This window comes from Drosophila rhopaloa, unplaced genomic scaffold (assembly GCF_018152115.1).
Source record: "Drosophila rhopaloa isolate 14029-0021.01 unplaced genomic scaffold, ASM1815211v1 contig_2, whole genome shotgun sequence".
Taxonomy (NCBI): Eukaryota; Metazoa; Arthropoda; class Insecta; order Diptera; family Drosophilidae; genus Drosophila; species Drosophila rhopaloa.
In genome coordinates this window covers 16,173,867-16,188,359 of record NW_025335083.1, presented here as the reverse complement: position 1 = coordinate 16,188,359, position 14,493 = coordinate 16,173,867, and the positions used below count along the sequence as shown (strand labels likewise).

At 38.1% G+C, this 14,493-nt stretch overlaps 2 protein-coding genes across 3 annotated transcripts; one reads left to right on the top strand and one right to left on the bottom strand.

Moving 5' to 3' along the window:
• Window positions 1-327: 327 nt before the first annotated feature.
• On the bottom strand, window positions 328-1,410 carry LOC108038172 (SOSS complex subunit B homolog). Its single transcript, XM_044459773.1, has 2 exons — window positions 1,207-1,410; window positions 328-1,140 (listed from the first exon to the last, which is right to left on the bottom strand). Exons 1-2 carry the CDS (start codon window positions 1,336-1,338, stop codon window positions 646-648), a joined length of 627 nt encoding a protein of 208 aa, XP_044315708.1. The 5' UTR covers window positions 1,339-1,410; the 3' UTR covers window positions 328-645.
• A 398-nt stretch (window positions 1,411-1,808) lies between these two features.
• LOC108053415 (histone acetyltransferase KAT7) lies at window positions 1,809-14,493 on the top strand. Of its 2 annotated transcripts, none has more exons than XM_044460214.1 (8): window positions 1,809-2,690; window positions 3,152-3,777; window positions 3,976-4,133; window positions 4,195-4,567; window positions 8,054-8,159; window positions 13,368-13,525; window positions 13,718-13,813; window positions 13,874-14,493. In XM_044460214.1, exons 1-8 carry the CDS (start codon window positions 1,883-1,885, stop codon window positions 13,988-13,990), a joined length of 2,442 nt encoding a protein of 813 aa, XP_044316149.1. In that variant the 5' UTR covers window positions 1,809-1,882; the 3' UTR covers window positions 13,991-14,493. The 2 variants fall into 2 exon arrangements, with proteins under 2 accessions (XP_044316149.1, XP_044316148.1); XM_044460213.1 differs by having other exon boundaries at window positions 1,809-2,699.

Here is a 14,493-nt window from a genome sequence, read left to right as displayed (position 1 = left end):
GGTCCGAGCACGGTACATTTTTAAGGGTTTTATTTGTAAAATTTCTATAAAATGGTTTTTTTTCTTCTTGTAAAAAATATGTTGTCCCTGAATTTTTAATCTAAGTTCGACATTTTAAATATTTAAAAAAAAAATCTTTGAATGTTTTTTAATGTTTAAAATAAGTTTTAAATACTTCAATGTTTTCAATTTGTGACACAAGTGGTTTGTTTGGAAAGTAGAAAATGTCTTGTTTAATCTTCTTCTCCTAGTATCAATTTCTTGTTCCAAAATTTTTCGATATAAAATAAATTTTGTTTTTTTCGGGACAGGTTGATGACTCAAATGTTTTGAAACTGAAATATTTATTAACAACATTAACCTTTTTCCAACAGATTTGTTTAAAGTATGCCCAGAAAAAAGGGTGTTTAAAACAATGTTAATTTCAAAATACATTTAAACTTAAAAACAAATTCTGTGGCAGTTAATACATAAAAACTTCTAAAAATGTATAGCTAAATTGGATTGGAAAAATTTTAAAATTACACACCAACTCTGATTCCGACATAAGTTGATGTGTAAACAAATCTGTTTAAGCTATACATTAATGTTAGAGTTTGATACTTGTTCGCTTAGTTCCATATCTTAATCCATGAATTCAGTTTTTTACCGCCTGTCTCCCTTGAGGCCACCTCGTCCTCCGCCGCCGCGTCCCCCTCGAGTGCCCTGTTTCGCCGTCGTCTGTGGAGCACTGCTGGGTGCAGGAGCAGAAGCACTGGTCACGGGGCTCTGAGAAGCGGAAGTGCCTGGTGCGGTGGACACAGCAGTTTGTGGGATTCCAGCAGCACCTCCCTTCGCCGGCAGACCTTGGGCACCAACCCCAGCAGGAAGTCCCGAGGGCGCAGCGGTCACCAAGCCGCCGGGATTGGCCACTGCCGGCTGCTCCGCCCGCTTGGGCTCACTCATGTTTACTGCCTCGTTGAAGATCATGCAGAATTCACCGATCTTACAGACCTCGCCGTTCTTGCCGGAATACAGGGTCAAGCAGTGCCGCCAAATGGAGGCGTACCCCTTAGTCAGTCTGACAATGTCACCGGGAGCTATTAGCTTTCCCGGTTCGTCCCAAATTGAGACATTTATGCAGGCCGTCGGATCACCAACCTAAAAACATACAATTTAATTCAAAAATTGTTTGTTTGCACGTGCAAAATAAAATATTTGACTTACCTTAAAATTCCGCACCTCACGGTTTTCTTTCGTCACGGTGGCCACGCCCACCTCCAGGACGATAAAGATCACATTGATGTTTTTCAGGCCCGGTTTGATGTCCTTGATGGGAATGCAGTCCACGTTGTACATAGCTAAACAGAGAAATATCTTTCCAAAGTGCAAAAAACACTTTTTTGTTTTGGCGTCGTTTGCTAGAGATGGGAGCCGGGATTCAATTAGCGATGAGCAAAATAAAAATAAATTAAATGAAAAATAATCGTTCCAATTAGTAAATATTGAAATTTAATAATATATGTCTGAAAATTATTTAACTGTATTTTCAATCTTTTTTTATTAGTTTATTTAGAATAATGGTTTATTTAGAGATTCTAAGATTAATAAATTGAATTATTAAATATCTTTTATATCAAATATTATTTTTAAATCAAGCATCTGTAATTAAAAAGTTATAAATTAAATTAAATAAATTACGATTTTACTTACTTTTACTTACCTTTGGTAAATAAAAATGCTGCCCATCTCTAGCCGAAGGGTAACGGTATAACTATCGATTACTCCCGCCGATTTTCGTGGTTTCCTATTATAACCCACCTCTGGTCACTCCAATCAAAACAATAAAAAAACAAGACATTTTTGTGTACGAAAATTGATCAACTTTTTGTGCGCTCAAAAAATGGCCTTGGAGTCCGGCAGCAGCAGCTCCGAATCAGGGAGCTCCTCCACCAGCGGATCCACCAGCTGTTCAGAGACGGGCAGCAGTTCGGACACGGATTCCAGCAGTGCGACGCCGGAGGAAAAGCCATCCGCGAATTCCACGGCGAAACCCCAGACGCAAACGCAACAACAAACGAATTCCGGGAATGCACTGAGAAGAAAACCAGCTCCCCCGGCCGCGGAGGAAAAGTCCAAGGCAAATGCAGCATCCTCCAGCAGAAAAGTGACCAACCCGGCGAAAAGTAGACTCTCCAGCGACGACGACGAGGATGATGATGGCGACTCGGCGCCACCGGCCAAGAAGAATGCCCGCTCCCTGGGCAGTTCGACAGTCACAGCGGCTGCAGCTGCTTCGGCGGCCAAAAGAAAGCCCCCTGCATCCGGAAACAAACCACCCAGCAATCCAGCCAACAAACCCAGCAATCCACCCCAGCGATCGACAAACAACAATCGATCCCTGGAGAATGGCGAGGGCAAACGGCCCTCACTATCCTCCTCGTCCAACAGTACGGATGACTCTATGAAAATCGTTAAGAACGGCCGCAAGGTTCCCCTGAAAATGGCTAGCACGGTGAGGCCAAAACAAATTAGGGGAAAACTTCCGCCGGCCAAGAAAAACGGCGTAGGACCGGTGATCAGCAGTGACGGAAGTTCAGGCTCCGAAAGTGGCTCCAACTCAGGCGATGATTCCAGCTCAGGTAGCGACTCAGAGGGCACTGATTCCAGCAATTCCTACAGTTCGCAACCAGTGAAAGGAGGAGTCAAAGGTAAACAAGGTCTGCAGATATTATACAAAACTGTTGCTTTAAGAATTAGATGTATCAGCACTGTTCTGACTAAAAACTGAAGTATGTAGTTTTGCCAAGAAAGGGACGTTTTATGGAATTTCAGAATGTCAATGTTATTCTATATCTTAGGAACGATCTGCCCAAGTAACTATTTTATTATTTTGTAATTCCATTTCCCGTTTATTACACAGCATGATGAAATACGTAAAAGTTAATAGTAATCACTAAAAACAAGTGATAACAAAATTGGTTTGCTTACTATTTAAATGCTAAAATTTTTTTTATTTGTGTTTTCTACTTTGTGTTATAAATATGATCATATGTTTTATGTCATAAGAATCAAATTTAATATTTTATTTTAGGATTTGGAGAGGCAATACTTAAGGTTAAATAAGTAAATTCTCTTATGTTTTTAAACTTAACTACTCTTTATTTTCCAGGCAAAAGGGTTGGAGCGACAAAAATCCAAAACTCCGACAGTGAAGAGGAGCGAAAAGACAAGGCTAATCCCATGAGGAAACTCACGCGATCGCTTAGCATGCGAAGGACCAAACAGCAGCCCAAACAGGACACAGATTCCGAGTCCGATGGAGACTTAGACGACGATAAAATTCCGATCTCCAAAAGTCCCGCCAAAAAGCCAGTACCGTCGAATTTGAACGCCACAAAAAGCAAGGTGAAAAGAGAATCCATTGGAATTAGCAGTGGAGTCCTAAGCTCGATTAAATCACGACCTGTGTCACCCATAACACAAACGGAGAAGAAGTGTCCTATCGAGGGGTGCGACTCATCCGGACATCTCAGTGGCCATTTAGACAGGCATTTTTTGCCGGACGCGTGTCCTATTTACCACAATATGTCCGCCTCCGAGTGCAAAGAGCGGGCCAATGAAAGAAAACTGCGCAATGAACAGCGGCTTAAGATGCCCGTGAATATTGTGACGGCGCCGGGTAACCAGCACACCAATCTCAAGACCCTCTCGCCCGAACAACGCGAATTTCTGGCCAAGATTCGTGAGTCCAGGGCCAACTTTAGGCCGGCTAATAACAATTTCCTTGACTCTAAGGTAAGATTTTAGTTTTAAATTGTTTTAGTGACAGTAACTAACAACCATTTTATTTAACGAAAAATTTTGTAAAATAAGAAACTCATTTAAGGCTACAAAGGTTTAAGTTGACTTGAGGATTTAATGAATTTCTAAAACAATTGTAATTTTTAAAAATATAAGCAATTCCTTACTAACTTGCTATCTTTGATTCCTCAGGTTAAGCTAGAAAAAGACGTCACGGACGAAGACCGTGAACCGAATCTGTCTGGCCTGGTGCCCGACTACGATTTACAATTGTTCCGGGAAGCGCAAGCTCAGGCCTCCGAGAGGATAGAAGACGAACTCAAGGACCTGCCTGTGGGAAAGGGAATCAAGTATGTTTATTTTAACATAACAAAATATTTAAAATCTACTTACAACTTTTAAAAACCACAGATATATCAGCATGGGAAAGTACAAGATGAAGGTGTGGTACCAGTCACCGTATCCGGACGATGCTGCCCGCCTGCCCAAAATGTATATCTGCGAGTTCTGTCTGCGTTATCAAAAATCGGAGACGGGGATCAAGCGGCACGCCGAGAAGTGCGTCTGGCGACATCCGCCGGGCGATGAGATATACCGCAAGGGCAAACTACAGGTGTGGCAGGTGGACGGGAAACGTTACAAGCAATATTGTCAACATCTGTGTTTGCTGGCCAAGTTCTTCCTGGATCACAAAACGCTTTACTACGATGTGGAGCCCTTCCTTTTTTACATCATGACGCTGGCGGATGTGGATGGATGTCATATTGTCGGTTATTTTAGCAAGGTAAGTAAGGAGATAGCTGTCATTATTTCGCTTATATTAATTATATTATTATAATTATTATACGAAAAGGTTTGTGTTGGATATATAATTTATAGATGTATTTACTCATTGCAATAGTCTGATTTAATTGTACTTATTGGGTTTTAAATATATTACTGCGCTGTTTTAATAAGAAATGTTTAATTGATTATTTCATTAATAAGATAATATAAATTTTGCGATGTCTGTTTATCAACAAGCGCTTAGTAAACTTAAAATAAGCTTAATTATTTAATTTAAATAACATTGACAATTGTGTAATAACACAACATAATGTTGTGTAAAATCACTATTTAATCACTTCAGTTTCAATTTATGTAACATAAATGTTAATGTCTGTTTTTTATCTGAATACAATCAATTTGTTAAGTTTTTTACTAAATTGGATTAAGGGATTTAACGACTTTAATAATCAGAGAGGACTAATTTAATAATTACGAACATTTAGGAATTTTATGTGGTTTCTTAACTGCAATAAAATTCCGGAAATTTTATTCTATTCTAATGATTTCGATTCCTAATTGCTTATAATTTGGATAGTCACGCCTCCGAACTTTTATGGTTATTCCCCAGGATAAAATTGAATAATAACATTTTCCAGTTTTATGATTCCTTTATGTCTGGAGACGGAATAGAGATGCAAGGAATATAGAAGCCAGCATCCCAGACTACGAGTGGCAGCCACAGCCCATGTACGGTACATATGTACGGCAAAACAGACTATATGGTTGTATTCAGATCCAGACAGTCGCTCTGCCTTGACCATGCCCACCAAAAACCAGATGATTTTTCCCTTTTTTTTTTGTAATTTTTTTGTCAACGTTTTCGGGTAAATAAGCAGACAGAGAGAAATAGGGAGAGAAAACGAAAGAGAGTCATTTCCCCTGGCTTTAAAAAGCAGCCACGGTTTCTTGACCTCCCACTGAATATACGGAATATACGGGTCCGGGGATACATTCACGGGTTTTGGGATCCCACCTCCCGTTTTGCAGTTTTACTGCAGAATGCAGAAAGTTTTTGGGCGCTGGCAGAGACTGGGTTTGTGTTACAAATTGCGCATGTCGTTGGCTCATGCTGCAGCTGCTCCTGCTCCTGTTCCCGATTCTCCTGCTGATGTTGCCCCTCCTTGCAACTCCTTTTGTGACCACTCGAAACGCTGGCGCAGCGTCCCGACTCAGTCAGAATTTTGGAGTTTCTACACATACTACAAGTTTACATATATTTACTACGTTCATGCTAAGGACATTCATTATTTCGTTACTCCCTAAGCCCGAATAATTTTGTAAATACATATTTACAAAAGAGGATATCCAAACGGAAATTCGAAATGTTAGTTATAATTCCATTAAAAAATCAGTTCTTCAAATTTTTTTAATTTAAAAAGCCATTTCCAATCCACACTTACAAATAGGAGAAGCATTTCATTAGTCTAGTCGTTCTTTTTTTGTTTTGATTTTCAATTTATTTATTTTTTAATTTCATTTGTACTATTTGCCAAATTTAATTTAATTTCTGTTATTTATAGGCACAAACCCAATAGCAATTATAATTTCCTAACCATTATTATAGTTTTTTTAAACTTTTTGAATCTTTGTTTAAATGTAAGTCGATGAGACAAACCAAAAATTAGTTTAAAAACAACTCAATCAATCAAAAGAAATGCTGTTGTCCGATTTGCATAAACATTCATGGCCTAAAACTATTCCCGAAATCATGAAAATGCATTTGTAAACTAAGCTGCGTGTAAACTCTAGTAAGGCCCCAACCCCTTTTTATTTGGCAGTGATAATTTTCGGCAATCCTTTGTGCCGCAGTTAACCTCCAACTCGACGACTCGAAAACGGGGTCCAGACAGCAGCCAGACATCGAGGATTGGAGGAGGGAGGCGGACTGGTAGTCAGGGCACGCTGCTCCGATGTTCGGATGCTGTGGGCTGTGCGTCGGACACGATTGAGGTCGTGCACCTTTGGGCCGGGTCCGGGAATTTCTGCGTCTGCGTCTGCGCCTGCTCCACAAACAGCGGTTGCCCGGGCCAAGTAGAATCCGGTGTGGGGGATCTGGGGGTTACCGGGGGATCAAACTGGGAAACGGGGACTTCTCCTCTGCTATGTGGTTGCGTTCCCAGACATCAAGGCAGACAAAAGAAAAACGAGCAAAAAAAAAACAGACCTCAGAAAACAAAAACCAGGCGTACTACAAAGGGAAAATCAAAATGAAAAACCCGCAGTGTACATAAATGAATTTCCGAAATGTTGCCAGATTCCAGATCCCACACACGGGAAATAAAAAATGGAAATTTTTCTACACTTTTTTTGGGTTTTAAAATTTTTACAACATAATTTTAATGGGAGTAGATCAGGAACAATAGAAATTTCTTTATACAATTTTATTAAAATGTGGTATACTTATTTGTAACTTTATGTAGTTTTAACAGAAAAGTTTTAGTTATGCCAGGTTCATTATGAATTTTATACAATAAAGCAGATTTAGCTAATTTGATGCCTACTTTAAGACATTTAAAGATATGGTTCTAAAATCTCTAAAGTAAAAAAGAAAACATTATTTCCAGTTGTTAAATTTTATGAGTTCTTACTTACAGTGGTGCTCATAGACATAAGCCAAAAGACTTCAACCAAGAATTTAAACGAAAATTAAGAAAAGTTTTTATTTCATGTATTTAGATCATGTATTTATGATAACAGAAATTCTCCGAATCTTATGGTTGTGCATTTTTTGAAAAACATTAAACATTACCTTTTTAAAGAAAGCTACTATTTTTGATTCGGTGATATTTTTGCTCCGTGCGTTCTGGATGGTATTGTTTTTTTTTGGCAATGACCATGAGAAGAGGAGAGGGCTTGGCATGGCTATACTACATCCATGTACGAGCCGGTCTGGCTTGCATATATATCCCGATCCCCCAGTTGGTAGTACTTGTCCTGTTCCTGCAGCAGCTATATGCGTATGTTTATATATTTACGCACAGTTCTCTCGCTATTTTCGCCATCTCTTTCCTTCTGCTGCACCCATCTCTCTCTGAGTGTCTCTTGTGCTGGCTGTCTATCGATTCATTTAATTTTGCTGGTCATTGAACTGCCGAAAAAAGCCAAAAGCGACAGATGAATGTTGCCATCATCTCTTCCACTTGCCAAGGCCCCATTTCCCCTCTTCTTTTGTCTGGAAAATGTCTGTCTGATCCCCCAACCTTCCAATTTTTCCCTATACCCTTTAGGGATTTCACCCATCTCCTCTTCTGATTTTCCCACACTTTTTCAGTCTGCCATTGTTCTTGAATGTTTGTAATTGATTTAATTTTTATAATATGTAAGCATAACCTTTGGTTACTTTTACCTGGATTAGCGGAGTTCTTAAGTGACTAAAGATTAATAATCTGGGCTTATTTTGCAATGTTTAATCATTTTAAACTTTTTTCTTTTATCTTTGCAGCATATTCCCTTTTTGCAAGAGAAGAATTCGTTTTACAATGTTTCGTGTATTTTGACATTGCCGCCATATCAGAGAAAAGGTTACGGAAGATTACTAATCGATTTCAGTAAGTTAATATAAGCACCTTATATAATTTTAAACAAAAATTTATTCAGTTGGGGCTTATTATTAATAATTTCACTGAATGATTTTTAACTGAAAACTATGCACTTTTCTTCGATGAAAAATCAATCTGGTAGATCTCCAAATTATTAATAGTTTGTAAAGATCAAAAAAACCTTAAAAAATATTTTTGTACTGTTCTAAACTGAAATGAAAATTATCGGGAAGCCACAGAAATTAATGGAAAATAAAATATAAAAACAATATATTTTGAGCCTGGAAGTCCTTCATTCCGAATATCAACAGACTTTGACACTTCAAAAATTGTTTTCAAAACCATAAAAAAATATCTGGCAGCTCAGAATATTAAAGTTTTCCAAAAATATTAATCAATCACCAATTACCATTATATGGTATTCTTATTGAAATCTTTTTTATGACATATTGTGATACAGATGAAGCAATTGCAATGAAATGCATCTCAACAATTAATATTCACAAAAATGTATTGCCTTGCTTATCATAATTACCAAAGCATTTTTAAGAAGCTTATTGTTTTATTGAACCAATCAAAAGGGTTATTTATTTTCCACTGATTGGATTGGCCTTTATCGAGGAATTCTTCTTCAACTGGAACACTTATTTATGTATGTAGGTGATCATAAAAAGTGACTGGGATTCCAACGAAATTAGACTTAAATGAGGCTTGTTAGTGAAAAGTATATTGGCCACAAACATTTCCAGGCTTTATTGAAGCTTGGTTCCTCTTCTTCTTCCGTTGAGTCATAGGTATGTGTGTGTGTGTGTCCAGGTGTGTGTGGAATATAATCATCATTGCATGAGAAAAACCAAACATGAAAGAGACTTTGGCTCAGCTTTCCAATTGCAGTTTTTCCTCCACTTCTTCTTCAAGTGCAGAACATGCAATTTCTGCATCAATTAAACGTAGACACACACAGGTGCATAAGTAATTTTTAGTGGCTACAACGAAAATTGCTTAAAATTAATCCAAGCCCACAGACAAGACAATAAAAAAACACAGACTAAATCCGAAAAAAAAGGTAGCCAAGTAAAAAATTATTTTAAAAAGAAGTGGTCAGGTGGAGAGGGGGAAAGACAAAGAGTGTCTTGAGTCATACATTTACATTCGCAGTGGCGTCGTCGGCGGCAGCGACGTCGACAAAGGCGATGTCTATGTAATGTCAATACATGCAATGTCATGGGTGCGGGTAAAAGGGGAGCTTGGGCGGTAATGAACGAACGAAAGAGCGAGCGAAACGACATTGACCTTACACAGACACACACACACAAAGACACAAATCCAAGTGCCGGCCGGCAAAAAGAGTAATGGTCAGAAAGAGAGAGCTACTGAGAGAGCAAGCGAGCTGCACAGAAAATAATTGATTAATCTAATCTATCTTAGGAAAATCTAGTTTATTACAGCACGTTAATAAGAGTTAGTTTAAAGTCTAGACTTTTGTTCTGTTATTGACTTTTGGACTATAGCATTAAACGCCATCATCGCTAGAACTTATTTTTATTTCCGGATGAAATTCAAGATGAATTATAAATCTTTTTATATTCTATTAAAAAAAATGCAACCAATAATGTGAAAGACAAAATTATGAATCGGTTTCGAAAAAAAATATCTCCTTAAATTGCTGAGCATAGCCATTAAAACAGATTAACCGACTAAAATGTATAATGTTACTTGGGTTGACAACTATTGATTGTAAATTTATTACAAAATTAGTTAGTTAATTTTAACAACCACGTATACATTTGGAATTCTCTAACCATTATTAGTTTTGGTGATATGCCGCTCTTTTTATTTATTTAGTCCTAAAGCACTTTAATGTTTAATATATTCCTGAATTTGCAAACTTTTCTTTAATACCGTCGTAAACATCGCCAAATAATTTTTAAAACCTATTCTTCAACCCATTTTTTAGTTGAAAATTATTTTGCTACATGTATGAGCGAACAAGCCGGCGTTCAAATCATTTTCGTCATCATTAACTGGAATTGGTTATTTTGCACACGGCAGGTTGAAGGAACACTTGCAGACAGACAGGGGTTAACTTAACCCACCAGCCTTTCCAGAGCTCAAACAATCCTAACCATGTGTGTGAGAGCGGGATGGCCATAGAGCATTTATGTCCAGGTGTAATAAATGCAGCACGCAAAATGCAAATGAGGGGGCCAAACTTAAAAGGGGTGCACAAGGGTTGCCACCTACTGCATTAATTAATGAAACTTTCTAAAAACCCACAAACAAAATTCACCCAAGTTGCCAAAAATACACGAAACGTGCCGCTTAAAGTTTTTTGCTTTTAACTTTTGGGGTCCCGCAAATGCGAAATTCCGACAAAAACACATACAGTTGTGTTTCTTTAACTAAAACTTTAGCTAGACCTTTAACTTTTTAAAATTATTTTTTTAATATTATTTTGTATTATTCTTGAACTTCTTAAGTTACTATTGCTAGGTGCAACTTTGTATTTTAACGCCTTGCAATAATTAATCTAGAACATCAAAAAATCAAACTAAAAGCGGTACATGACTACGAATAAATTTAAATATTAATTAGCCATGTTTCAACTTTTAAAAAATTAATTTCACTTTTTTGAATTATTGTTTGTGTTCCTCAAATAAATAAGTTATAGGAATATTTTTTTAAGCTCCGCAGATTTACTGAATAACCTGATTTGACTCTAGATGTCCGACTTATGGAAGTTAAACTGTAGATAAAATTTAGCAGACACAACAACACCATAAGAGCAACAAAAACAACAACTGTTGGCGGCAGACAACAAAGGTCAGGACAGGTCACAATGAAAGGGCGTCGTCCTCTTTGGCTAACAAAAGAGCGAGTAACGGTTACTCTCTCTTTGTTTCGCTCTCTCGCTGCTTATTACTCACTGCATAAAAAAGAAAGAATAAATGCATAGAAATAATAATTAGAGCCTTGCTAATGTGAGTTAAAGTCGCAGTCGCCGTTCTCTTTTGCACATTTTAGCGTAATTTTCATTCTTTAACTCATTACTGTTCGTTTGCAGCGCCTGTGGCTATGCAACAACAATTGTGCTGCGTCAGCGGCGAGTGCGAGCGAGAAGGCAAAAGTGCGAATCAAAATGGATCGATAAAGTCGTCTCGACGTTTCCACTCACACTCCTCTTTTTCGGTCGCTTTCCCGTCTCGCCGCTCCTGGATTTATCGCAGTGAGAAAGAGGAAGAGGGAAAGGAGCGAGACGAAGTGCGGCACAAAGAAATCAAAGTGCCACCCGAAAACGCCCTCTTGCGGCCAGAAGTCGCAGCAGGATCAGGACGGGGGTTCCCATGCAAGGCATAAAACAGTGCGCACACTGGGTCGGGTACAATCTGGCTTAGGTGGCTGCATAACTTCATCCAAGTGATCTTACTATTTGATAAAGCCTTACCCATTTTTATGGTATAACCCTTTTATTTGAAAAAATAATATGTTAAGGGTTCATTGGCTTAAAAGTTTATCACTCATACGTACTGTTGTCAGGTGGCGTAGATTTTGTTTTATTTTTAAATAATGTTTCTGTTGCTCTTAATATTTCGACTATTATATGCAAGAGATCAATAAGTTTAAGTTTTAAGTTTTAAGATTAGAACTGAGATCTTTCTCTCAGTTTTTTGTGACAATTCGTATGTGCCGTATGAGTAATTTATATAAAAAAAATTGCCTATACTTTTACTGGCATCTACGAGGTGTCTTAAAGGCTTTTTGATTTCTGACTCTTGAAGTTTCCGAGATCTCGGCGTTCATATGGACGGCCGGACGGTCAAGACTAAATCGAGTCGGCTATTGATTATGATCAAGAATATATATATACTTAATAGGGTCGGACACGCTTCCTTCTTCCTGTTTCCAACGAATACAATTTACCCTTTTGCTTACTATTAACGTGTATAATTACTACTGATATATCTAAAAACCAAGAATAATATAATTTAATTCAATTAAAGCCAAAAAATTGTCAGTGTCGAAGATTGCCTACTAATTAAACAGACTAAAGCTTAACAAAAAATTTTCTTGAAATATAATTTGTCAATTTTTTAACATGTAATTTTATTTAAATTGAAATAAGTATTTCTAAAATGTATGCACTCAATCATTGCTTCATGTTGCACTGTACACAGCCGTGCAAAAAGCCAAACTTTGCGTTTGCCTTTGCTTGTGTGCGTTCAACCCTGCGCTCGTCCAGTCTGTCAGCAGGAGTCTTCCCCCTGCCCCTTTCTTCTTCTATTATTCCCACTCTCTCCTTTTTGCCTCCTCAGCTGTGTCTGCCGTCTGCCATTGAGTGAGCCTGGCTCTCCTACGTTTCGTTGCTCCACAGCTGGTGACATGGGTGCAACTAGAAGGGTAAAATAATTCTCTTTAACAAAAAAATAAAGATAAATATAATAATGTGTATTCGACGTTTTGTATAAAACCAATATATTGTAAAGTGTTCACAATGTAAAATAACTAATTTGCAATATCTCGGTTTATCTGTTGGTGACAGTTTGTGTTTAAAATTAATTTTTATAAGTCTAGCAACAGATCTAATTGGATTGCTAAAAAAATGTTAGATTTACCTCTTTATTTGCATTTTAAGCTCCCTCCAATAACGTAATATCGATAACATATTCTGCCTACGTCCATGGTGCTCCTCTGGCTTTGCTCCTCTCTTTCGCTGCTCCTTTTGGCCCACCGTTTTTTCCGAGCCTACCTCAGTGGATTTCGTGTTGTGTCCTCGCTCTCTCGTCCTCGTCAATTTACTTGGCTTGCACTTATTGTTGTTGCTATTTCAGCTTCCTTTCAGTGTGGTTGTTGTTATCTAGAGACGGGAATTGTAACTGCCAGACGGCTCTAGAATCCAGAATATAATTTTTTGGGGTGGGTTCTTTTGGGGTGACACTGTGACGTTGGGTTGAATGTACGCCAGAACGTTGTTTAAATGTGGACCCCCTCTCCCCTCGCGAACTCCTTGAATACTTTGCGGAATCCTGTCTAGACACAACACGCACACACTTAAACATCCACAAACACACACAGGCCATGCAGGGGGCGGGACCAAAGTTGGTCACCATAAATAATACGCCGGAACTCAAAAAACTCCGATTCGCCTCTTTTATCTGTAGCATACTTCTTGGGGTCTATTTTTAACCCGCATCCTTACCTTTTCCGCCTTACTTCCAGGCTATCTGCTGACCCGAGTGGAGGGAAAAATCGGTTCCCCGGAGAAACCGTTATCCGATCTCGGCCTTATCTCGTACCGCTCGTACTGGAAGGATGTACTTTTGGACTACCTATGCAATAGGTCGGGAAATACCCTCGCCATCAAGGATGTTTCGCAGGTGAGTTCAATGCGTTATTTGATATCTGGTTAAATAGATACAAAAGTAAGTTGTAATAAAAATATTTAATTGTTTTATATAAATCCATGCTTATTTTGCGTTTTTAAAACATATAACCAACTGGGTTAAATATTTATTATTTAACGCTAACACTAGTTTAATTAATAACTAACTTTTTATTTTTATCATTAGGAAATGGCGATTTATTCATATGACATTGTGAGCACCCTTCAGGCTTTAGGCATGATGAAATACTGGAAGGGAAAGCACATAGTTCTCAAAAAGCAGGTAAGTTCTGTGATCTTTTAGGGTATTCCTGATCTAATTTTGATCTTTACTGATACGTAGGATGTCCTGGATGAGTACGAGGAGAGGGTAAAACGAAGAGGATCCTTCCCCAAGATCGACGACTCCTGCTTAAGATGGCAACCTTTTATTAATGTCCAACCGAGTGCATCTCCATAGCCACGTGGTTGGAAGCATGCCAGAGCATGCTTTGCGGACGCCGATGACGATGACGAATCCTTGGCCCCGAATTCCTGATTTCAGAGATTTTATTTTTGGGTGGAGTCTTCCAAGTAGCCAAACCTCCAACCCACGTGATTCTTGGTAGCCCTGTATTTTGGTGAGCTGACTACGAGAATCAGCAAACATGTTACCGTAGTAAAATCATCATCATTATTTGCATTTATCTCAGCCGATATATGCCTTAATGTAAAGTAATTATTGCAAAAACATGTTTAATGCCATAATACATGGGTATATACAAGTTTTCAACGATTTGAGGATTGAGTTTTAGGGAGCCTTACTCAATTTTTTATTGTTCGTTTGTAGATTTTAAGGCCAGCCTATAGTATTTGTACGTGTCTGTGTCTGTACTTGTTGGTAGTTAAGGATTGTAATAATTAGTGACTTAAGCAACATAGTGAAATTCTCAAAAAAAAACATAAAAAGATAAGAAAAATATA

What these genes read in the sequence shown, in the direction of transcription:
- LOC108038172 (XM_044459773.1), bottom strand. Translation starts at nt 1,338, where the DNA reads ATGTACAACGTGGACTGCATTCCCATCAAGGACATCAAACCGGGCCTG. An exon ending in GTGAGGTGCGGAATTTTAAG is followed by an intron (nt 1,141 to 1,206) that starts GTAAGTCAAATA and finishes GTATGTTTTTAG; the next exon opens with GTTGGTGATCCGACGGCCTG.
- LOC108053415 (XM_044460213.1), top strand. Translation starts at nt 1,883, where the DNA reads ATGGCCTTGGAGTCCGGCAGCAGCAGCTCCGAATCAGGGAGCTCCTCC. An exon ending in ACAATTTCCTTGACTCTAAG is followed by an intron (nt 3,778 to 3,975) that starts GTAAGATTTTAG and finishes TTGATTCCTCAG; the next exon opens with GTTAAGCTAGAAAAAGACGT. An exon ending in CCTGTGGGAAAGGGAATCAA is followed by an intron (nt 4,134 to 4,194) that starts GTATGTTTATTT and finishes TAAAAACCACAG; the next exon opens with ATATATCAGCATGGGAAAGT.